The following is a 26,889-nucleotide window of genomic DNA, read 5'->3' on the forward strand; positions in this document are numbered from 1 at the left end:
AACAGAGCCAAAACAACGGAGTCAATATCAATGTCATGGTGGGAAGAGCTAAACATATAGCATCTGTGGATCAAGTTCAAAAGCAAGAGTTTGAACTTGGAACCCCTCAAGCCAATCCAAAGCTTGCTGGTTCCCAGCCAATCGCTGTTGCCTTACTCTCCAGTAAACCAATAGATTGGAGATTCACGTCCAATAAGATCACAAGTCATTGAGAATATTCTCCCTCATTGGTCAGTCGTCAGGAACAGCCTCATCCACCCACTTCAAATAGGGCAGGCTCCCGTCCTCCACAGGGAAACTAAGCACCTCTGGAGTCTCATAGGGATGCACAGACCTGGGGAGGAGCAACAACACATACATTATGTAGCAGGTGCCTAAGTTGGCTTTGCTACTGCCTTCCTGAGACCTGAAGTTCTGTTTCCCGAGACCCAACTGCTTGGGATAATTTCTATAAAAAAACTAATGTAACTTACTTGACATAGTCTATGAGCCTTTGGGTCTTCGAGGTCCTCGTCTTCACCAACTACAATGCAGAAAAATCCGAGCTATTACTCTGGAAAGTTGGTTTCAACAACCAGTGTAATACTGAACGACCGGCCAGAGACATGAAAGCATAGCTATACTAAATAACTTTACCATCAGAATTTCCGTCGCATCTTGAATCTCCCCTTTCCAGTAATACCTATGGGACAAAAATAAAAACCCTTTGGGACATTCACAGTAGTAAACTGTACATGGGTTGTTCAATGAAACGAGTGCCTTTGACATTATAAGTAGATATTGAGCGCAAATATTGAATTTTAAACGCATGTTTTATTAAATGATGTGCCCTTTAATATAGACCACATGGAACATTCAATAAAATGCAGTATTTTGACATGTCCCTCTGTGACTTCTAGGAGGATTTTAACTCACTTAACCCCAACATTTATCCAAGTTTACACCATCATTGTAGTTATTTTGTTCCTTTGACAGTCATTTCTGAAGATTATTATTCATTTCATGTGATTCATAAAAAACAACAACAAAAAAACATGGCCCTCATTTTAAGGTTGACCCTGCTATATGAACTGTTATGTGAAATCATAGTGTAAAGCAGGTGAGCTGGTTTTACTCTTTCTGACCATTTTTTGGTGTTTTGTGGTGGGAAAATGAGCAGGTCAAGCATAACACATTAACCCTATTACACCTAGATAGACAGGCTACAGACACAGCAAACCTTCTTGCCACAGCTCGCATTGATGTGCCATCCTGGATGAGCTGCACTATATGAGCCACTTGTGTGGGTTGTAGACTCCATCTCATGCTACCACTAGAGTGAAAGCACTGCCAGCATTCAAAAGTGACCAAAACATCAGCCAGGAAGCATAGGAACTGAGAAGTGGTCTGTAGTTATCACCTGCAGAACCACTTCTTTATTGGGGGTGTCTTGCTAATTGCCTATAATTTCCACCTGTTGTCTATTCCATTTGCACAACAGCATGTTGAAATTTTTTGTCAATCAGTGTTGCTTCCAAAGTGGACAGTTTGTTTTCACAGAAGTGTGATTGACTTGGAGTTACATTGTGTTGTTTAAGTGTTCCCATTATTTTTTTGAGCAGTGTAATTTGGAATTTTTGTCTGCGTTGTTATGACCGCTCTTTACGGTGGATTCCTGGGCATAACGCACCAAACTAACGGAGGTATTTGGATATAAAAAATATCTTTATGGAACAAAATGAACATTTGTTGTTTCGAGCAGACCACCATAGTCCCTGTGCCCAAGAACACAAAGGCAACCTGCCAAAATGACTACAGACCTGTAGCGCTCACGTCCATAGCCATGGAGTGCTTGAAAGGTTGGTAATGCCTCACATCAACACCATTATCCCAGAAACCCTAGACCCACTCCAATTTGCACACCGCCCAAACAGATCCTCAGATGATGCAATCTCTTTTTTCACCTTTATTTAACCAGGTAGGCTAGTTGAGAACAAGTTCTCATTTGCAACTGCGACCTGCCCAAGATAAAGCTTAGCAGTGTGAACAGACAACACAGAGTTACACGTGGAGTAAACAATTAACAAGTCAATAACACAGTACAAAAAAAGGCGAGTCTATATACATTGTGTGCAAAAGGCATGAGGAGGTAGGCGAATAATTAAAATTTGCAGATTAGCACTGGAATGATAAATGATCAGATGGTCATGTACAGGTAGAGATACTGGTGTGCAAAAGAGCAGAAAAGTAAATAAATAAAAACAGTGTGGGGATGAGGTAGGTGAAAATGGGTGGGCTATTTACCAATAGACTATGTACAGTTGCAGCGATCGGTTAGCTGCTCAGATAGCACATGTTTGAAGTTGGTGAGGGAGATAAAAGTCTCCAACTTCAGGGATTTTGCAATTCGTTCCAGTCACAGGCAGCAGAGTACTGGAACGAAAGGCGGCCAAATGAGGTGTTGGCTTTAGGGATGATCAGTGAGATACACCTGCTGGAGCGCGTGCTACGGATGGGTGTTGCCATCGTGACCAGTGAATTGAGATAAGGCGGAGCTTTACCTAGCATGGACTTGTAGATGACCTGGAGCCAGTGGGTCTGGCGACGAATATGTAGCGAGGGCCAGCCGACTAGAGCATAAAAGTCGCAGTGGTGGGTGGTATAAGGTGCTTTAGTGACAAAACGGATGGCACTGTGATAAACTGCATCCAGTTTGCTGAGTAGAGTGTTGGAGGCAATTTTGTAGATGACATCGCCGAAGTCGAGGATCGGTATGATAGTCAGTTTTACTAGGGTAAGTTTGGCGGCGTGAGTGAAGGAGGCTTTGTTGCGGAATAGAAAGCCGACTCTTGATTTGATTTTCGATTGGAGATGTTTGATATGAGTCTGGAAGGAGAGTTTACAGTCTAGCCAGACACCTAGGTACTTATAGGTGTCCACATATTCAAGGTCAGAACCATCCAGGGTGCTGATGCTCGTCGGGCATGCGGGTGCAGGCAGCGATCAGTTGAAAAGCATGCATTTGGTTTTACTAGTGTTTAAGAGCAGTTGGAGGCCACGGAAGGAGTGTTGTATGGCATTGAAGCTTGTTTGGAGGTTAGATAGCACAGTATCCAAGGACAGGACGGAAGTATATAGAATGGTGTCGTCTGCGTAGAGGTGGATCAGGGAATCGCCCGCAGCAAGAGCAACATCATTGATATATACAGAGAAAAGAGTCGGCCCGAGAATTGAACCCTGTGGTACCCCCATAGAGACTGCCAGAGGACCGGACAGCATGCCCTCCGATTTGACACACTGAACTCTGTCTGCAAAGTAATTGGTGAACCAGGCAAGGCAGTCATCCGAAAAACCGAGGCTACTAAGTCTGCCGATAACAATATGGTGATTGACAGAGTCGAAAGCCTTGGCAAGGTCGATGAAGACGGCTGCACAGTACTGTCTTTTACCGATGGCGGTTATGATATCGTTTAGTACCTTGAGTGTGGCTGAGGTGCACCCGTGACCGGCTCGGAAACCAGATTGCACAGCGGAGAAGGTACGGTGGGATTCGAGATGGTCAGTGACCTGTTTGTTGACTTGGCTTTCGAAGACCTTAGATAGGCAGGGCAGGATGGATATAGGTCTGTAACAGTTTGGGTCCAGGGTGTCTCCCCTTTGAAGAGGGGGATGACTGCAGCAGCTTTCCAATCCTTGGGGATCTCAGACGATATGAAAGAGAGGTTGAACAGGCTGGTAATAGGGGTTGCGACAATGGCGGCGGATAGTTTCAGAAATAGAGGGTCCAGATTGTCAAGCCCAGCTGATTTGTACGGGTCCAGGTTTTGCAGCTCTTTCAGAACATCTGCTATCTGGATTTGGGTAAAGGAGAACCTGGAAGGGCTTGGGCGAGAAGCTGCGGTGGGGGCGGAGCTGTTGGCCGAGGTTGGAGTAGCCAGGCGGAAGGCATGGCCAGCCGTTGAGAAATGCTTGTTGAAGTTTTCGATAATCATGGATTTATCGGTGGTGACCGTGTTACCTAGCCTCAGTGCAGTGGGCAGCTGGGAGGAGGTGCTCTTGTTCTCCATGGACTTCACAGTGTCCCAGAACTTTTTGGAGTTGGAGCTACAGGATGCAAACTTCTGCCTGAAGAAGCTGGCCTTAGCTTTCCTGACTGACTGAGTGTATTGGTTCCTGACTGCCCTGAACAGTTGCATATCGCGGGGACTAGTTGATGCTATTGCAGTCCGCCACAGGATGTTTTTGTGCTGGTCGAGGGCAGTCAGGTCTGGAGTGAACCAAGGGCTGTATCTGTTCTTGGTTCTGCATTTTTTGAACGGAGCATGCTTATCTAAAATGGTGAGGAAGTTACTTTTAAAGAATGACCAGGCATCCTCAACTGACGGGGTGAGGTCAATGTCCTTCCAGGATACCCTGGGCAGGTCAATTAGGAAGGCCTGCTCACAGAAATGTTTTAGGGAGCGTTTGACAGTGATGAGGGGTGGTCGTTTGACTGCGGCTCCGTAGCGGATACAGGCAATGAGGCAGTGATCGCTGAGATCCTGGTTGAAGACAGCAGAGGTGTATCTGGAGGGCCAGTTGGTCCGGATGACGTCTATGAGGGTGCCCTTGTTTACAGAGTTAGGGTTGTACCTGGTGGGTTCCTTGATGATTTGTGTGAGATTGAGGGCATCTAGCTTAGATTGTAGGACTGCCGGGGTGTTAAGCATATCCCAGTTTAGGTCTCCTAAAAGAACAAACTCTGAAGCTAGATGGGGGGCGATCAATTCACAAATGGTGTCCAGGGCACAGCTGGGAGCTGAGGAGGGTCGGTAGCAGGCGGCAACAGTGAGAGACTTATTTCTGAAGAGAGTAATTTTCAGAATTAGTAGTTCGAACTGTTTGGGTATGGACCTGGAAAGTATGACATTACTTTGCAGGCTATCTCTGCAGTAGACTGCAACTCCTCCCCCTTTGGTAGTTCTATCTTGACGGAAGATGTTATAGTTGGGTATGGAAATCTCCGAATTTTTGGTGGCCTTCCTGAGCCAGGACTCAGACACGGCAAGGACATCAGGGTTAGCAGAGTGTGCTAAAGCGGTGAGTAAAACAAACTTAGGGAGGAGGCTTCTGATGTTGACATGCATGAAACCAAGGCTTTTTCGATCACAGAAGTCAACAAATGAGGGTGCCTGGGGACATGCAGGGCCTGGGTTTACCTCCACATCACCCGCAGAACAGAGAAGGAGTAGTATGAGGGTGCGGCTAAAGGCTATCAAAACTGGTCGCCTAGCATTGGGGACAGAGAATAAGAGGAGCAGGTTTCTGGGCATGGTAGAATATATTCAGGGCATAATGCGCAGACAGGGGTATGGTGGGGTGCGGGTACAGCGGAGGTAAGCCCAGGCACTTGGTGATGATGAGAGAGGTTGTATCTCTGGACATGCTAGTTGTAATGGGTGAGGTCACCGCATGTGTGGGAGGTGGGACAAAGGAGATATCAGGGGTATGAAGAGTGGAACTAGGCGCTCCATTGTGAACTAAAACAATGATAACTAACCTGAACAACAGTATACAAGGCATATTGACATTTGAGAGAGACATACAGCGAGGCATACAGTAATCACAGGTGTTGAATTGGGAAAGCTAGCTAAAACAGTAGGTAAGATAACAACAGCTAATCAGCTAGCACAACAACAGCAGGTAAAATGGCGTTGACTAGGCAACGGGGCCGACAGATAAAACATAAACGAGCAGAATGAGGTACCGTGATTAATGGACAGTCCAGCGTGCATCAGCTATGTAGCCAAGTGATCAGTGTCCAGGGGGCAGGGAAGCTGGATTAGTGAGTGTTATCCAGGTTAAAAAAACTAACAATGACTAAATAGCTTGTAGCTAGTTAGCTATTTAGCTTCTGGAGGTTCTTGAGTGTGTTCTAAAAATTAAAAATAGCGATTCCGTATCACATTGGGTGAGGCAGGTTACCGGAAGGTATAAACAAATTAAAAATCGGAAAGAGATAAGAGAGTAAATATGGGTCCAGTGAGTGTTTGGGACGAGGCGATTCAGACGGTTAGCAGGCCTGTGCTAACAAGCTATCAGTTAGTAGGCCGGGGCTAAACAAGGTAGCAGTTAGCAGGCCGAAATAGCAAGCAAGGAGATAGCAAGGGCTAGAGTTAGCCTTTGGGGGACGTCGCGATGGGGTGAGTCTGTTTATTCCTCTTCATGCGGTGACATCGATAGACCGGTCGTGAGTCCGGGTAATTGTAGCCCAGGAGTATGCTACGGTGGTAGGTATTGTAGCCCAGCAGTAATCGTCCGGGGTTGCGGTTTAGCTAAATAACTAGTTGTGAAGATCCAGATGTTCCGTTTGCGGCGGGAATCCGGGGATAAAAAATAAAAAAATAAATAGGTCCGTTATGCTCTGGTTAGAGTCGCGTTGTTCGAACTGGCGAGAGCTTTCCGAGCTAAAGGTTAGCTGATGACCGGTTAGCTGAAGACAGCTAGCATAGCTGGTAGTTAGCTGGCTAGCTTCAGTTGAGGGGTTCCAGTTCCGAAGTAAATATAAATACTAAATACTTTAGGAAAAAAAGAAAAATGGCTACGTTGGGTGAGGCGGGTTGAAGGAAAGTATTTGGAAGCTGAGGTTTAGCAAAATGTTTTAAAAGATATGTGAAGAAAAAATATGTAAAAACGAAAAAAGACGAAATATACACGGGACAAGGGACACGACACGTCTTACTGCTACGCCATCTTGGACGTCTTTAGCACTCCACACTACCCTTTCCCACCTGGACAAAAGGAACACTTATGTGAGAATGATATTCATTGACTACAGCTCAGCGTTCAACACCATAGTACCCTCAAAGCTCATCACTAAGCTAAGGATCCTGGGACTAAACACCTCCCTCTGCAATTGGATCCTGGACTTCCTGACGGGCCGCCCTCAGGTAGTAAAGGTAGGTAGCAACACATCTGCCACGCTGATCCTCAACACTGGAGCTCCACAGGGGTGCGTGCTCAGTCCCCTCCTGTACTCCCTGTTCACCCATGACTGCATGGCCAGGCACGACTCCAACACCATCATTAAGTTTGCAGATGACACAACAGTGGTAGGCCTGATCACAGACAATGATGAGACAACCTATAGGGAGGAGGTCAGAGACCTGGCCGTGTGGTGCCAGAATATCAACCTATCCCTCAACGTAACTAAGACTAAGGAGATGATTGTGGACTACAGGAAAGGGAGGACCGAGCATGCCCCCATTCTCATCGACTGGGCTGTAGTCGAGCAGGGGTTAGGGTTAGGGTTACAGTTTAAGTTAGGGTAAAGGTAAGGGGTTAGGTTTAGGGTTACAGTTTAAGTTAGGGTAAAGGTAAGGGGCTAGGTTTAGGGTTAGGGTTACAGTTTGGGTTAGAGTAAAGGTAAGGGGTTGGGTAACAGTTACCTTTACTCTAACCCAAACTAACAGTAACTGTAACTCTAACCCTAAACCTAAAACTGTAACTGTAACACTAACCCTAAACCTACTTACCTTTACCCTAACCCAAACTGCAACAGTAAGTGGTTAGGTTTAGGTTTAGGTTTACAGTTAGTGTTACAGTTTGGGTTAGAGTAAAGGTAAGGGGTTAGTGTTAGGGTTACAGTTTGGGTTAGGGTAAAGGTAAGGGGTTAGGTTTAGGGTTACAGTTTGGGTTAGGGTAAAGGTAAGGGGTTAGGTTTAGGGTAAAGGTAAGGGGTTAGGTTTAGGGTTAGTGTTATAGTTTGGGTTAGAGTAAAGGTAAGGGGTTAGGTTTAGGGTTACAGTTTGGGTTACAGTTTGGGTTAGAGTAAAGGTAAGGGGTTAGTGTTAGGGTTATAGTTTGGGTTAGAGTAAAGGTAAGGGGTTAGTGTTAGGGTTATAGTTTGGGTTAGGGTAAAGGTAAGGGGTTAGGTTTAGGGTAAAGGTAAGGGGTTAGGTTTAGGGTTAGTGTTATAGTTTGGGTTAGAGTAAAGGTAAGGGGTTAGGTTTAGGGTTACAGTTTGGGTTACAGTTTGGGTTAGAGTAAAGGTAAGGGGTTAGTGTTAGGGTTATAGTTTGGGTTAGAGTAAAGGTAAGGGGTTAGGGTTACAGTTTGGGTTACAGTTTGGGCTAGAGTAAAGGTAAGGGGTTAGGTTTAGGGTTAGTGTTACAGTTTGGGTTAGAGTAAAGGTAAGGGTTGGGGTGAGGGTTACAGTTAGTGTTACAGTTTGGGTTACAGTAAATGTAAGGGGTTTGGGTTAGGGTAACAGTTTGGGTTACAGTTTGGCTTAGAGTAAAGGTTAGGGGTTAGGGTTAGAGTAACAGTTTGGGTTACAGTTTGGCTTAGAGTAAAGATTAGGGGTTAGGGTTAGGGTAACAGTTTGGATTACAGTTTGGGTTAGAGTAAAGGTAAGGGGTTAGTGTTAGGGTTAGGGTAACAGTTTGGGTTCGGGTAAAGGTAAGGGTTTAGGTTTAGGGTTAGTGTTACTGTTTGGGTTAGAGTAAAGGTAAGGGTTAGGGTGAGGGTTACAGTTTGGGTTACAGTAAATGTAAGGGGTTTGGGTTAGGGTAACAGTTTGGGTTACAGTTTGGCTTAGAGTAAAGGATAGGGGTTAGGGTTAGGGTAACAGTTTGGGTTACAGTTTGGCTTAGAGTAAAAGTTAGGGGTTAGGGTTAGAGTAACAGTTTGGGTTACAGTTTGGCTTAGAGTAAAGGTTAGGGTAACAGTTTGGGTTACAGTTTGGGTTAGAGTAAAGGTAAGGGGTTAGTGTTAGGGTTAGGGTAACAGTTTGGGTTCGGGTAAAGGTAAGGTTTTAGGTTTAGGGTTAGTGTTACAGTTTGGGTTAGAGTAAAGGTAAGGGTTAGGGTGAGGGTTACAGTTAGTGTTACAGTTTGGGTTACAGTAAATGTAAGGGGTTTGGGTTAGGGTAACATTTTGGGTTACAGTTTAGCTTAGAGAAAAAAGGTTAGGGGTTAGGGTTAGGGTAACAGGGTAAGTGCAGCGTTTCCCCTTTTTGGTCCTGAGGAACGAGTTTGGAAAACCCTGGGTTAGTGGTTAGGTTTAGGGTTAAGGTTTAGGGTTAAGGTTGTGTGTGTGTGTGTGTGTGTGTGTGTGTGTGTGTGTGTGTGTGTGTGTGTGTGTGTGTGTGTGTGTGTGTGTGTGTGTGTGTGTGTGTGTGTGTGTGTGAGTCAGTTGGTAGAGAATGGTGCTTGTAATTCCAGGATTAGCTTCCCTAGGGGCAACCAGTACGGAAAATGTATGTAGTCACTACTGTAAGTCGCCCTGGATAAGAGTATCTGCGAAAATTGAAAACTTTGTGTGAACCAGACTGACACTGGCAGTACTTACATGGTGGAGGTCCTGGGCAGAATATTGATGCATGCTGCCATCCTCCTCTCCATAATGGCTCTGTTGGAGAGAAGAAGACGAAAGGGAGGAGAGGAGAGAGACAGCAACAATTATTTTATCATTCAGTTATTTTGCAGATGTGTTGTTATTATAAAGAATATTTGGCCTATTTAGTATATGGCCCAGGGCCGTACTCAGAGCTTTCAGGGGACACATGCTGAAACTGTACAAATGAATATCTCGAAATTCACAGCATACCAACAACTGCTTCTGTAGCAAAAATGTTACCATTTTTGAGAATAGGCCTTTTTAATTCTGCAACAGCACACTCACTCATCACAAATTGTAAGCAAGCTAGTTACAGTGCCTCCGAAAGACATGATTGACATCGGTGTAACGGCTTTCCTCTTCCTCTCCTGAAGAGGAGTAGCAAGCATCGGACGAATACACAGTGTGGTAAGTGTTCATCTTGGTTTTTAATAAGAAAACTGAACACAGTAAACAACAATGTGAAAAAACAAAACCGAAACAGTTCCGTGTGGAAACTGACACGGAAAATAAATCACCCACAACTCAAAAGTGAAACCAGGCTACAATCAGGGACAACGATTGACAGCTGCCTCTGATTGAGATCCATACCAGACCAAAAACAGAAATCACAAAACATAGAAAAAGGAACATAGACAACCCACCCTACTCACGCCCTGACCATTCTAAAACAAAGACATAGTAACAGAACTAAGGTCAGAACGTGACAATCGGGAAAAGATGGTGAGTTATCAATTGATCATTCATATTGATGTAAATCTGCTAGTTAGCTTGCTCAATTTGTTTTTTATAATTGTGATTTATCGCCAATGCTCTTAAATAATAACTTCATAATATACACTGAACAACATCCAACAATTTCAAATATTTTACTGACTTACAGTTCATATAAGGAAATCAGTCAAGTGAAATAAATGCATCAGGCTCTATTCTATACATTTCACATGACTGGGAATACACATATACATATCTTGGTCAAAGATACCTTAAAAAAAGTAGGGGTGTGGATGAGAACCTTTCAGTGTCTGGTGTGACCACAATTTTCTTCATGCAGCACGACATATCTCCTTCTCATAGAGTTGATCAGGCTGTCGATTGTGCCCTGTGGAATGTTGTCCCACTCCTCTTCAATGGCTGTGCGAAGTTGCTGGATATTGGCAGAAACTGGAACACGGTGCCGTACATGTCGATCCAGAGCATCCCAAACACGCTTAATGGGTGACATGTCTGATGAGTATGCAGACCATGGAAAAACTTGGACATTTTCAGCTTCCAGGATTTCTGTACGGATCCTTGTGACATTGGGCCATGCATTATCATGCTGAAACAGGAAGTGATGCCGGCGGATGAATGGATGAATGGATGAATGGCATGACCGTGGGCCTCAGGATCTCGAGTATTTCTGTTGAAATGACGTGGCTATACAAAATCACTTGATGTTTTTGGAACTAGTGAATCTAATACGCCAATGTAAACTCCGATTTTTTTAAATATAAATATGAATTTATCAAACAAAACATGCATGTATTGTGGAACATGAAGTCCTATGAGTGTCATCTGATGAAGATAATTCAAGGTTAGTGATTAATTTTATCTCTATTTCTGCTTTTTGTGAATGCTATATTTCGCTGGAAAATGGCTGTGCTTATTGTGGTTTGGTGGAGACCGAGCATAATTGTTTGTAGTGCTTTTGCTGAAAAACATATTTAAAATGGGACACTTTGGTGGGATTAACAACAAGATTACCCTTAAAATTATATAAGACACATGTATGTTTTAGGAATTGTAATTATGAGATTTCTGTGGTTTGAATTTGGCGCCCTCTATTTTCACTGGTAGTCGTCATATCGATCCCGTTAGCAGGATTGCAGCCATAATTAAGGAGATACATACAGTTTTTAATTTTAATTTAGCAAGTCAGTGAAGAACAAATTCTTATTTTCAATGACGGCCTAGGAACAGCGGGTTAACTGCCTGTTCAGGGGCAGAACGACAGATTTGTACCTTGTCAGCTCGGGGGATTGAACTTGCAACCTTCCGGTTACTAGTCCAACACTCTAACCACAAGGCTACCCAGTTGAAGTCGGAGGTTTACCTTTGGCAAGTACATTTATACTCAGTTTTTCACAATTCCTGACATTTAATCCGAGTAAAAATGCCCTGGTTTAGGTCAGTTAGGATCACCACTTTATTTTAAGAATGTGAAGTCAATAATAGTAGGGAGAATGATTTATTTCAGCTTTTATTTCTTTCATCACATTCCCAGTGGGTCAGTAGTTTACATACACTTAATTAGTATTTGGTAGCATTGCCTTTAAATTGTTTAACGTGGGTCAAACATGTCGGGTAGCCTTCCACAAGCTTCCCACAGTAAGTTGGGTGAATTTTGGCCCATTCCTTCTGACAGAGCTGATGTAACTGAATCAGGTTTGTAGGCCTCCTTGCTCGCACACGCTTTTTCAGTTCTGCCCACAAATGTTCTATAGAATTGAGGTCAGGGCTTTGTAATGGCCACTCCAATAATTGTCCTTAAGCCATTTGCCACAACTTTGGAAGTATGCTTTGGGTCATTGTCCATTTGCGACCAAGCTTTAACTTACTGACTGATATCTTGAGATGTTGCTTCAATATACTCACATAATGTTCCTCCCTCATGTTGCCATCTATTTTGTGAAGTGCACCAGTCCCTCCTGCAGCAAAGCACCCCCACAACATGATGCTGCCACCCCTGGGCTTCACGGTTGGGATGGTGTTCTTCCGCTTGCAAGCCTCCCCATTTTTCCTCCAAACATAATGATGGTCATTATGGCCAAACAATTCTATTTGTGTTTCATCAGACCAGAGGACATTTCTCCAAAAAGTACGATCTTTTTCCCCATGTGCAGTTGCAAACTATAGTCTGGCTTTTTTTATGGTGTTTTGGAGCAGTGGCTTCTTCCTTGCTGGGTGGCCTTTCAGGTTATGTCGACAGTACTTGTTTTACTGTGGATATAGCTACTTTTGTACCTGTTTCCTCCTGCATCTTCACAAGGTCCTTTGCTGTTATTCTGGTATTGATTTGCACTTTTCGCACCAAAGTACGTTAATCTCTAGGAGACAGAATGTGTCTCCTTCCTGAGCAGTATGACGACTGCGTGGTCCCATGGTGTTGCGTACTATTGTTTGTACAGATGAACGTGGTACCTTCTGGCGTTTGGAAATTGCTCCCAAGGATGAACCAGACTTGTGGAGGTTTACAATTGTTTTTCTGAGGTCTTGGTTGATTTATTTTGATTTTCCCATGATGTCAAGCAAAGAGGTACTGAGTTTGAAGGTAGGCCTTGAAATACATCCACAGGTACACCTCCAATCGGCTGAAATTATGTCAAGCTTCTAAAGCCATGACATAATTTTTGGGCATTTTCCAAGCTGTTGAAAGGCACAGTCATCTTAGTGTATGTAAACTTCTGACCCACTGGAATTGTGATACAGTGAATTATAAGTGAAATAATCTGTCGGTGAACAATTGTTGGAAAAATGACTTGTGTTCATGCACAAAGTAGATGTCCTAACCGACTTGCCAAAACTATAGTTTGTTAATTAACAAGAAATTTGTGGAGTGGTTGAAAAATGAGTTTTAATGACTCCAACCTAAGTGTATGTCAAATGTACATGTAAACTACCGTTCAAAAGTTTGGGGTCACTTTGAAATGTCCTTGTTTTGTCCATTAAAATAACATCAAATTGATCAGAAATACATTGTTAAATGATGTACTATAAATGACTGTTGTAGCTGGAAACAGAATATCTACATAGGCGTACAGAGGCCCATTATCAGCAATCATCCCTTCTGTGTTCCAGTGCCACGTTGTGTTAGCTAATCCAAGTTGATCATTTTAAAGGTCAAATTGGTCATTAGAAAACCATTTTGTAATTATGTTAGCACAGCTGTAAACTGTTATTCTAATTAAAGAAGCAATAAAACGGGCCTTTAGACTAGTTGAGTATCTGGAGCATCAGCATTTGTGAGTTCGATTACAGGCTCAAAATGGCCAGAAACAAAGTCTTTCTTCTGAAACAAAATCTTTCTTCTTCAGTCTATTCTTGTTCTGAGAAATTAAGTCTATTCTCTGTGAGAAATTGACAAAAAACTGAAGATCTCGTATAACGCTGTATACTACTCACCTTCACAGAACAGCGCAAACTGGCTCTAAGCAGAATGGACAGAGGAGTGGTAGGCCTGTTGCACAATTGAGCAAGAGGACAAGTACATTAAAGTGTCTAGTTTGAGAAACAGATATCTCACAAGTCCTCAACTGGCAGCTTCATTAAATAGTACCCGCAAAACACCAGTCTCAACGTCAACAGTGAAGAGGCGACTCCTGCTGGCCTTCTAGGCAGAGTTGCAAAGAAAAAGCCATATCTCAGACATCTAACCAACATTCTGAATGCACAGGGGGGAAAGCAGATCAAAATCCACGGCCAGTCCATTCAACTCGTCCAGGACCTGTCTGCTAGGCTTATGAAAAACAACGCAAGAAATACATTCCGATCAGACAGTCATTGGAGGGAAAAGGAATCAAATCTTAACTCTGCTTCCTGACAATGGTGTGGGTATGGAAGGGAACAAAAATGATGGAATTCACAAGCGCTGATGAAGACCTAATCAAGCTTCAACTGGCAGATTCAATAAATAGTACCCGCACAACACCATTCTCAATGTCAACAGTGAAGAGGTGTCTCCAGGATGCTGGTCTTCCAGGCAGTTGCAAAGAAAAAGCCATTTCTCTGTCCAGTGTCTGTGTTCTTTTGCCCATCGTAATATTTGTATTTTATTTGCCAGTCTGAGATATGGCTTTTTCTTTGTAACTCTGCCTTGAAGGACAGCATCCTGGAATCGCCTGTGTGTTTTTTTCTTTACATTGGATAAAAGTAGATACTCAGAGCTAGAAAATTGTATGTCATACAGTACAGTTAAGGGACAATGAGAAAGTAATTCTGCTTTTAAAGTTGATAAACTTGTCACCTCACCTTTGAGAAAATGGCCCTTGAATGTTTTGGTAAACCTACTGGAGCACTCTTCTTTGTTTACACCCATTCAGCGTCTTTCACATCTTCTTGAACCTTAGCCCCAACCCACCCATCTCTTTAACGATTCACGTGAGGTCATTTACTAAACAACCAAAGTTTCAAGACTAAAGGCTGGTTTATACTACGTTTATCGACAGTTGTCGCAGTGACATCATGAATAGTATATTGTCTTCCAAAATCAAACTTTGTTAACGTCGTTGTCATTATAAAAAAGTGCAAACACAAACTACAGGCTGCATGACATCAGCAACTTGGTGGTCCAAAATAGCTTATCTAGTGTATTTTAACACCAATAAACCCACCTGTTTAAAAATTAATTTAGTATATGTCAATCTAGCAAACCAGACAACTAAAAGTAACTTTCTTAACAATGTTTTGGTTAGTTTCAAGCTTGTTGGCTAGATAGCTAATGTTAAGCAAACTGGCTAGCCAATTCAAATAATGATCATATCCTGTAGCTGACAACATCTTCACTTTTGCTCATTTGTCTTCATTATTACAGGAAAATTAGCTTACAACAAGATCATTATTTACAAGTTAATGGCGAGCCAATTACAGAAAATTGCTTATGGTTGTGAGTGTGACAAAATAAAAGCAGGGCATTCTACCTGAGAATATTAGAACTTGGACAATGACTCACTGGCCTAACATTATATACTAATTTGACTTTGTTGTGATGTTCTTCACATTATCATCTCTCGTAAACACATACTATATAAAATCAAATCAAAGTGTATTTGTTTACATGCACAGGATACATAAGGTGTAGTGAAATGGTTACTTGCATAGTGGAGTCTTTTGTTTGGACATGTAGCTAGCTAGCTAAACAATGAACCATAATCCCAACTCATAACATTACTACCCTGAATCTGCAGATAGCTAACCAACCAGGAAAGGATTACCAACACATGCTGAACAGCTCATGTTATAGACATAAGCATGCTACATGGCAGACCAATATGAACTCATCTCTCGACATGTCCAGCCAATCCATTATCTCAGCCAATCAGCTTGCAGGAAGGTTCCTGTCTCTTTCCGTGGCTAAATCAACTAGACTCATAATTTAACAGTTTTATTCGTATTTACAGATGGCATAGAAGTTTGTTATTAAGGTATATGAAAGTTCACATGTTCCAGTAGGCATTCCTGCCCAAAAATGAAGTATACGTTCAAATGGCTCTGCTGAGAAGTATTAACGTGTGACACATGCCTACTTTCCGAAAACAGTTCCTTTAAGGGGCATCTATTTTTAATGACTTCTCAATGACCTGAAAAAGATCATCTATTTACGTCAACATTTTTTTATTCAAATTTAGTCTATTGCAAGAGTTATATTAAATTCTGTTTTTATTGTCAATGCAACCAAATATCAACATTTGAAGGAGATGTACCTTCTGCTTGGATAGTTCCATCTGTGCCACTGACTTAGTCTGGCTTTATTTCCAGCTTGTCTACAAATATGTTGGATTCACATCTCCATCTCAGGCAAAAATGTAAAGAATAGGGGCAATGTTGTTTCACCTAATGCCTGTTTACCTGAGGCTGATGCCACCAGGTGTTTGTACGCGTGTACACATGTATATACACACACTCACATTCAAACGCACACACGTGCACATACACGGACACACACACACACACATATACAGTGGGGGAAAAAGGTATGTAGTCAGCCACCAATTGTGCAAGTTCTCCCACTTAAAAAGATAGGCCTGTAATTTTCATCATAGGTACACTTCAACTATAACAGACAAAATGAGGGGGGAAAGATCAAGAAAATCACATTGTAGGATTTTTAATGAATTTATTTGCAAATTATGGTGGAAAATAAGTATTTGGTCACCTACAAACAAGCATGATTTCTGGCTCTCACAGACTTGTAACTTCTTCCTTAAGAGGCTCCTCTGTCCTCCACTCGTTACCTGACAGTCACACTCCAAACACCTCTATGGCCAAGACCAAAGAGCTGTCAAAGGACACCAGAAATAAAATTGTAGACCTGTACCAGGCTGGGAAGACTGAATCTGCAATAGATAAGCAGCTTGGTTTGAAGAAATCAACTGTGGGAGCAATTATTAGGAAATGAAAGACATACAAGACCACTGATAATCCCTCGATCTGGGGCTCCACGCAAGATCTCACCCCGTGGGGTCAAAATGATCACAAGAACGGTGAGCAAAAATCCCAGAACCACACGGGGGGACCTAGTGAATGACCTGCAGAGAGCTGGCACCAAAGTAACAAAGCCTACCATCAGCAAGGGCATTGAAGATGAAACGTGGCTGGGTCTTTCAGCATGACAATGATCCCAAACACACCGCCCGGGCAACGAAGGAGTGGCTTCATAAGAAGCATTTCAAGGTCCTGGAGTGGCCTAGCCAGTCTCCAGATCTCAACTAAATAGAAAATCTTTGGAGGGAGTTGAAAGTCCGTGTTGCCCAGCAACAGCCCCAAAACGCCACTTCTCTAGAGGAGATCTGCATGGAGGAATGGGCCAAAATACCAGCAACAGTGTGTGAAAACCTTGTATAGACTTACAGAAAACGTTTGACCTCTGTCATTGCCAACAAAGGGTATATAACAAAGTATTGAGAAACTTTTGTTATTGAACAAATACTTATTTTACACCATAATTTGCAAATAGATTCAGTTAGATTAAATACATTAAATCCTACAATGTGATTTAAAAAAAAAACGAATTTTGTCTGTCATAGTTGAAGTGTACCTATGATGAAAATTACAGGCCTCTCTCATCCTTTTAAGTGGGATAACTTGCACAATTGGTGGCTGACTAAATACTTTTTTGCCCCACTGTATGTAAATAGTGCCATACATGCACTCAAAAGTATTCAGGGTGCCATGCTGTTAGGATTTTTGTTGTACTTGATGTTTGTGTTTGTTAGTTTCTTTTTTTCTCTTTTGTTCCTTTTGATGGTTGTTTGTGCATTGGGGGACAGGGGGATGGGTGCGTGGAGGGTAGGGATTGGAATGATTTTATTCTATTCTATTATGACTTTTCTTTATCTCGAGGGTTGGGACTGGGGGGGGTCTCGGATGGTTGAGGGGCAGCTCTCAGGAAACTTTGGGGGGGATTTTAGAGGGCTGGTCGCCTGGGGGTTGGGAGCTTGGGTTGGTGGCTGATAAGTCACTGGTTCAGGTCCCCTTTTTTTGACCTTGTTGGAGATCTGTTGACGTGCCCTTGAGCTGGACGTTGACCCTGGTTTCTTCTGTGGGTCATTCTGGATGGGAGTCTGTTAGACGACTGAATGTAATGTTGAGCGGCTTCACTGCAGTTGAATTGTATATGTTTTAACATAACATATTTTTTAAGTTAAATAATAAGAAAATCAAATCAAACTACTGCGGCGAGAGAGATGTATTTACATAGCAATTCAGTTGAGCATTTCCTGTTGACATATCAGTGCAACATAACACTCAAGTGTTTTAGTACTATATCTCTTGACACAATGATGAAAATAATCATGGCCTCTAAACCTTCAAGCTGCATACTGGACCCTATTACAACTAAACTACTGAAAGAGCTGCTGCATGTGCTTGGCCCTCCTATGTTGAACATAATAAACGTCTCTCTATCCACCGAATGTGTACCAAACTGCTTCTGCTCCACTTTCAACTGTTCTGCCTGCGGCTATGGAATCCTGACCTGTTCACCGGGTGTGCTACCTATCCCAGACCTATTATTTGACCACGCTGGTCATTTATGAACATTTGAACATCTTGGCCATGTTCTGTTGTAATCTCCACAGCCAGAAGAGGACAGGCCACCCCTCATAGCCTGGTTCCTCTCTAGGTTTCTTCCTAGGTTTTTGGCCTTTCTAGGGAGTTTTTCCTAGCCAACGTGCTTCAACACCTGCATTGCTTGCTGTTTGTTGTTTGAGGCTGGATTTCTGTACAGCACTTTGAGATATCAGCGGATGTACGAAGGGCTATATCAATACATTTGCTTTGATTTAATGTGTGACCTAGGTTATTCAGATTTTTTTAATGAAGCCCACATACTGTATTCTCAACAATTTGACAATTACATTTATTTTCCACAGTCTAGCCAAATATGGAAGGTTTGTTTCAATCTGGTAATGTTAAAAATATATTTGAACTAATTTCACTTCTGCAGAAAGTGTCTCACTGCCCTCACATTTGACCATTTCCTTATTTCTTTCCTCTGAAATGGTATAATTGTTAAAGAGAGATTACCTCTTTTTAATAAGTATCTGGTGAGTGGCAGAATGAGTCAGAAATGATGTTGTAGCTTAGCTGAGAATGTCTCCTTGAGAAAAATTGTTGTTCTGATACTCTCACTCTGAAAGTTTTAAAGGTGCACTATGCAGGAATCGCTCCGCCATTTCCTGATTGCTAAAATTCGAAATGTTCAGTTTATGTGTCAAAACAAGCAAGCATAGTGTAGAGAATCATTGTACCATCTATCCCACTGTGAAATATATATATTTTTAAATATATATATAGCATTTTCAGCTGTTTGAAGCTGGTGTACAAAATCAAAAGTAAAAGATGCAAATAAACTCAACTTAAGAAAGGGACACAAAGAATAATCACACATTGAATAGATCTACCGCTTTGTTAGATTTGCTTTCAATGAGAATGACAGATCTAAACATTTTTGTGTGAATTTGATCGGGTCGCCCAGAAAGTTACGTATTGCAGCTTTAAATATATATCTATAAATGTTATATTAATTTCAGTTTGTCTACAAATGAATAGTGGATATGTTGGATTTGCATCTCTATCTCAACCAAAACTCAAGGTTAAAGAATAGGACTAAATTAATTCAAATTTCTGAAGAATGGAAGTTAGGTGATGCAACAGGACAACAACTTAGAAGTAAATTAACAACAGAATGGCTTGAACAGAAGAAAATGCGCCTTCTGGAGTCGCCCAGTCAGTCCTGACCTCAACCCAATTGAGATGCTGTGGCATGACCTCAAGAGAGCAGTTCACACCAGGCAGGCATCCCAAGAATATTGTGGAACTGAAATAGTTTTGTATAGAGGATTGATCAAAAATTGCTCCTCACCGTTGTGCAGGTCTGATCCGCAACTACAGAAAACGTTTGGTTGAGGTTATTGCTGCCAAAGGAGGGTCAACATGTTTTTAAATCCAAGGGTTCACATACTTTTCCAACCTGCACTGTGAATGTTTACATGTTGTGTTCAATAAAGACATGTACAATTATAATTGTTTGTGTGTTATTAGTTTAAGCAGACTGTGTTTGTCTATTGTTGTGACTTAGATGAAGATCAGATAAAATGTTATGACCAATTTATGCAGATATCCAGGTAATTCGAAAGGGTTCACATACTTTTCATTCCCACTATGTACTGTAAATATGTTGTTTTTTTGTTGTTGAATCCTGGGTTGAATTAAAATAATAGCTGTATACTTATGCTAAAATGTTTATTATATTCTATTGAGCCATTTACTTTATATTCTTGTCTTTTATAATTTATTATTGTTGTTGCTTTTTTGAGAAGGAACCTGCAAGGAAGCATTTCGTTGGACTGTAATAATGAATAAATAAGTAGTAATTTTTATTAATTTATTATATTATTTAGTGAGACACACATTTAGTGAGACACACACAGACGAAACATAATTTTCCTCCCATCTAAATGATTCTGTCCTAAAATAGTTATTCAACACTGCCGTGCTGCTCAGCCTCTCTAACCACTAACTCAATATCTAGGTTGAAGGTTCCCAGGTTAGGACAAGCTAATAATTCCACGAGGAAGCTTTTGAAAATAAACAGATTCATGGAACCAGCACCAACTAGCATCGCTGGTCCCATTGTTGAGAATTCTTCCTCATTTATGCAATGCATTATGGGATATTAGAATCTTCTTGTTTTAACCTCTGTTATCTTCAACCTAGCTCATTCTCAGAAAATGCTCTAACCCTATCTCTACCTCATCAAAAAATGACAGTGTTTGAGTGATCCTGTTTCACACAGTCGAAGTTGCATTCAAGGGTTTTCCCCTCATTTTGTTTGGGTGCATGATGTTGTTAGGTAAACACAACCATCACATTGATTGACCTAGAAGCATTTCACCACTGTGTGTAGTTTGTGTGTGGTGGGGTAGTATTGTTTAGTTACAGTGTGATAGTGGTAGGCTGGACTGTAGCCTACCGGCCGATGTCCTTGGCTGTCTGTTCGTTGGGGCAGTTGACGAGGAGAACAGAGTGGTGTCCAGGTAGATAGCTCCCTGTAAAGGAAGAATGGAGCTTTCCACCCAGGAACCTCAGCATGGGATACATAGACATGGTCAACACCATTCCCTGGAGAAGAGGGAGAAGGAGGAACAGCAACATAATTCATTTCCCACCCACCTTGTGATCAGAATTTTTGTATTTAACCTTTATTTAACCCGGCAAGTCAATTAAGAACAAATTCTTATTTGCAATGTCAGCCTGAAAAGAGGCAAACGGCCTCCTGTGGGGACGGGGGACAAAAACAACAACAAACAATGTCAAACAAAATGGACAACACAGACAGAAGACACTGGCAACAGCACAAATACAACAGCAACAAACAGTGTCAAACAAAATGGACAACACAGACAGAAGACACTGGCAACAGCACAAATACAACAGCAACAAACAGTGTCAAACAAAATGGACAACACAGACAGAAGACACTGGCAACAGCACAAATACAACAACAACAAACAATGTCAAACAAAATGGACAACACAGACAGAAGACACTGGCAACAGCACAAATACAACAAACAACAAACAATGTCAAACAAAATGGACAGCACACAGACAGAATGACAATGGACAACAGCACAAATACAACAGCAAATACAACAAACAATGTCAAACAAAATGGACAACACAGACAGAAGACACTGGCAACAGCACAAATACAACAGCAACAAACAATGTCAAACAAAATGGACAACACAGACAGAAGACACTGGCAACAGCACAAATACAACAGCAACAAACAATGTCAAACAAAATGGACAACACAGACAGAAGACACTCAAACACAAATACAACAGCAACAAACAATGTCAAACAAAATGGACAACACAGACAGAAGACACTGGCAACAGCACAAATACAACAGCAACAAACAATGTCAAACAAAATGGACAACACAGACAGAAGACACTGGCAACAGCACAAATACAACAGCAACAAACAATGTCAAACAAAATGGTCAAACAAAATGGACGACACAGACAGAAGACACTGGCAACAGCACAAATACAACAGCAACAAACAATGTCAAACAAAATGGACAACACAGACAGAAGACACTGGCAACAGCACAAAATGGACAACACAGACAGAAGACAACAGCAACAAACAATGTCAAACAAAATGGACAACACAGACAGAAGACACTGGCAACAGCACAAATACAACAGCAACAAACAATGTCAAACAAAATGGACAACACAGACAGAAGACACTGGCAACAGCACAAATACAACAGCAACAAACAATGTCAAACAAAATGGACAACACAGACAGAAGACACTGGCAACAGCACAAATACAACAGCAACAAACAATGTCAAACAAAATGGACAACACAGACAGAAGACACTGGCAACAGCACAAATACAACAGCAACAAACAATGTCAAACAAAATGGACAACACAGACAGAAGACACTGGCAACAGCACAAATACAACAGCAACAAACAATGTCAAACAAAATGGACAACACAGACAGAAGACACTGGCAACAGCACAAATACAACAGCAACAAACAATGTCAAACAAAATGGACAACACAGACAGAAGACACTGGCAACAGCACAAATACAACAGCAACAAACAATGTCAAACAAAATGGACAACACAGACAGAAGACACTGGCAACAGCACAAATACAACAGCAACAAACAATGTCAAACAAAATGGACAACACAGACAGAAGACACTGGCAACAGCACAAATACAACAGCAACAAACAATGTCAAACAAAAAACACAGACAGAAGACACTCAAACAATGTCAAACAAAATGGACAAAATGGCACAAATACAACACAACAAACAATGTCAAACAAAATGGACAACACAGACAGGACACTGGCAACAGCACAAATACAACAGCAACAAACAATGTCAAACAAAATGGACAACACAGACAGAAGACACTGGCAACAGCACAAATACAACAGCAACAAACAATGTCAAACAAAATGGACAACACAGACAGAAGACACTGGCAACAGCACAAATACAACAGCAACAAACAATGTCAAACAAAATGGACAACACAGACAGAAGACACTGGCAACAGCACAAATACAACAGCAACAAACGTCAAACAAAATGGACAACACAGACAGAAGACACTGGCAACAGCACAAATACAACAGCAACAAACAATGTCAAACAAAATGGACAACACAGACAGAAGACACTGGCAACAGCACAAATACAACAGCAACAAACAATGTCAAACAAAATGGACAACACAGACAGAAGACACTGGCAACAGCACAAATACAACAGCAACAAACAATGTCAAACAAAATGGACAAACAGACAGAAGACACTGGCAACAAACAAATACAACAGCAACAAACAATGTCAAACAAAATGGACAACACAGACAGAAGACACTGGCAACAGCACAAATACAACAGCAACAAACAATGTCAAACAAAATGGACAACAGAAGACAGCAACAGCACAAATACAACAGCAACAAACAATGTCAAACAAAATGGACAACACAGACAGAAGACACTGGCAACAGCACAAATACAACAGCAACAAACAATGTCAAACAAAATGGACAACACAGACAGAAGACACTGGCAACAGCACAAATACAACAGCAACAAACAATGTCAAACAAAATGGACAACACAGACAGAAGACACTGGCAACAGCACAAATACAACAGCAACAAACAATGTCAAACAAAATGGACAACACAGACAGAAGACACTGGCAACAGCACAAATACAACAGCAACAAACAATGTCAAACAAAATGGACAACACAGACAGAAGACACTGGCAACAGCACAAATACAACAGCAACAAACAATGTCAAACAAAATGGACAACACAGACAGAAGACACTGGCAACAGCACAAATACAACAGCAACAAACAATGTCAAACAAAATGGACAACACAGACAGAAGACACTGGCAACAGCACAAATACAACAGCAACAAACAATGTCAAACAAAATGGACAACACAGACAGAAGACACTGGCAACAGCACAAATACAACAGCAACAAACAATGTCAAACAAAATGGACAACACAGACAGAAGACACTGGCAACAGCACAAATACAACAGCAACAAACAATGTCAAACAAAATGGACAACAAACAGAAATGCAACAGCACAAAACAACAGCAACAAACAGAAGACAGACAGAAGACACTGGCAACAGCACAAATACAACAGCAACAAACAATGTCAAACAAAATGGACAACACAGACAGAAGACACTGGCAACAGCACAAATACAACAGCAACAAACAATGTCAAACAAAATGGACAACACAGACAGAAGACACTGGCAACAGCACAAATACAACAGCAACAAACAATGTCAAACAAAATGGACAACACAGACAGAAGACACTGGCAACAGCACAAATACAACAGCAACAAACAATGTCAAACAAAATGGACAACACAGACAGAAGACACTGGCAACAGCACAAATACAACAGCAAACAAACAGTGTCAAACAAAATGGACAACACAGACAGAAGACACTGGCAACAGCACAAATACAACAGCAACAAACAATGTCAAACAAAATGGACAACACAGACAGAAGACACTGGCAACAGCACAAATACAACAGCAACAAACAATGTCAAACAAAATGGACAACACAGACAGAAGACACTGGCAACAGCACAAATACAACAGCAACAAACAATGTCAAACAAAATGGACAACACAGACAGAAGACACTGGCAACAGCACAAATACAACAGCAACAAACAATGTCAAACAAAATGGACAACACAGACAGAAGACACTGGCAACAGCACAAATACAACAGCAACAAACAATGTCAAACAAAATGGACAACACAGACAGAAGACACTGGCAACAGCACAAATACAACAGCAACAAACAATGTCAAACAAAATGGACAACACAGACAGAAGACACTGGCAACAGCACTACAACAGCAAACAAACAGTGCAAACAAACAACACACAACAAACAATGTCAAACAAAATGGACAACACAGACAGAAGACACTGGCAACAGCACAAATACAACAGCAACAAACAATGTCAAACAAAATGGACAACACAGACAGAAGACACTGGCAACAGCACAAATACAACAGCAACAAACAATGTCAAACAAAATGGACAACACAGACAGAAGACACTGGCAACAGCACAAATACAACAGCAACAAACAATGTCAAACAAAATGGACAACACAGACAGAAGACACTGGCAACAGCACAAATACAACAGCAACAAACAATGTCAAACAAAATGGACAACACAGACAGAAGACACTGGCAACAGCACAAATACAACAGCAACAAACAATGTCAAACAAAATGGACAACACAGACAGAAGACACTGGCAACAGCACAAATACAACAGCAACAAACAATGTCAAACAAAATGGACAACACAGACAGAAGACACTGGCAACAGCACAAATACAACAGCAACAAACAATGTCAAACAAAATGGACAACACAGACAGAAGACACTGGACACAAATACAACAGCAACAAACAATGTCAAACAAAATGGACAACACAGACAGAAGACACTGGCAACAGCACAAATACAACAGCAACAAACAATGTCAAACAAAATGGACAACACAGACAGAAGACACTGGCAACAGCACAAATACAACAGCAACAAACAATGTCAAACAAAATGGACAACACAGACAGAAGACACTGGCAACAGCACAAATACAACAACAAACAAACAATGTCAAACAAAATGGACAACACAGACAGAAGACACTGGTAACAGCACAAATACAACAGCAACAAACAATGTCAAACAAAATGGACAACACAGACAGAAGACACTGGCAACAGCACAAATACAACAACAACAAACAATGTCAAACAAAATGGACAACACAGACAGAAGACACTGGCAACAGCACAAATACAACAACAACAAACAATGTCAAACAAAATGGACAACACAGACAGAAGACACTGGCAACAGCACAAATACAACAACAACAAACAATGTCAAACAAAATGGACAACACAGACAGAAGACACTGGCAACAGCACAAATACAACAGCAAACAAACAGTGGATGTTTGTGTGAAGTATAACAACATGCTTCCTTACATAAGGCAATACAAACTCTTGACATAGGGTGACAACTACAAACAACCACGTCTCAAAAACCTATTCATCTGTGTGTCCTTTGAACTCCTCCAGGGACACCAGGTCCTGGGGTTTTAGGGAATTCCAAGACCAGGGGGCTGAGTAATGACAGGAGCTTTTTCCATGCTCGGTTCCAATGTTCGGGACCGTTAGCATAAAACAAGATTGAGATCTAAGCATGTATGTGTTTTCATTTCGAGCCAGAAGAGAGGATAGATAAAATGGCACTTTTCATAGAAGGCCTTAAAAGTAACAATGTACTGATTGATGGCATGCCACTTATGCCACATAACAAGTGTAATGCTTTCACATATCACTCCAGGTAGAACAAATTGTCCTTAAAAGACAGATCTAGGATCAGATACCCTACCTTTGACCCTGCTTCAGTTGTTAGGCTATTGGGCAAAATCCCCCCTATTATAATCACATCTCTGAGTTGAGGTCACTTCAGGGCAAGTTGTGGAAGGAGTCAGGACATGGTCCCTGATGGTAATTCATTGGTCAGTGAACAATGCCAGATATTATCCCTGCTGTCCCATCAGAATGCTGTGTCCTGGCTTAATCTTGGTGACTCTCTGTTCTCTATCCTCTTATTATTGTGCTCCCACAGCTGAATGGCTAGTTGGAACAGACAGAGGCCAATTTATAATCCTCTCTCTGTCGCTGCAGCCTCTCTCTGTCTCTCTGCAAGCAGCATGGCATGAGATGGAGTGATTGGCATTTGACTAAGTAACAAAGTGACCACTCCCCCCAAAAAACATCTGTCAATAATTGTTTAGTACAAGAGAAGCATTTCACTTTAATAAAATAAATCTTTGACTATTTGGGGAGGGGTTTTCCCCCAGTTATTGTATTGTTATAGGTAACTGATGTTACATAGACATTTGTGAATTATTGCAACAAAACTGCATTCAAAAACATTATTAATTTGCCATCTGGATACATTTCTATAATTGTATTCAACAAAAATAATGAACTTACCATACAGATCACGAACAATCCAAAACGACAGAGAGTTTGAGCTAGGGACTGCTTGTGATATCGCGGGGACAGGAAGTCCATTTTACTTCCAGCAACAAACGTCAT

General features: G+C 41.5%; 1 protein-coding gene across 1 annotated transcript; it reads right to left on the bottom strand.

The window, feature by feature from the left end:
- LOC135516911 (protein CutA homolog) lies at window positions 1-26,889 on the bottom strand. The gene is made up of 6 exons (XM_064940979.1): window positions 26,785-26,889; window positions 20,591-20,739; window positions 9,310-9,369; window positions 637-682; window positions 474-523; window positions 1-334 (listed from the first exon to the last, which is right to left on the bottom strand). The coding sequence occupies exons 1-6, from the start codon at window positions 26,887-26,889 to the stop codon at window positions 232-234; spliced, it is 513 nt and encodes a 170-aa protein (XP_064797051.1). The 3' UTR covers window positions 1-231.

Source organism: Oncorhynchus masou, chromosome 28 (assembly GCF_036934945.1).
Source record: "Oncorhynchus masou masou isolate Uvic2021 chromosome 28, UVic_Omas_1.1, whole genome shotgun sequence".
Lineage (NCBI taxonomy): Eukaryota > Metazoa > Chordata > Actinopteri > Salmoniformes > Salmonidae > Oncorhynchus > Oncorhynchus masou.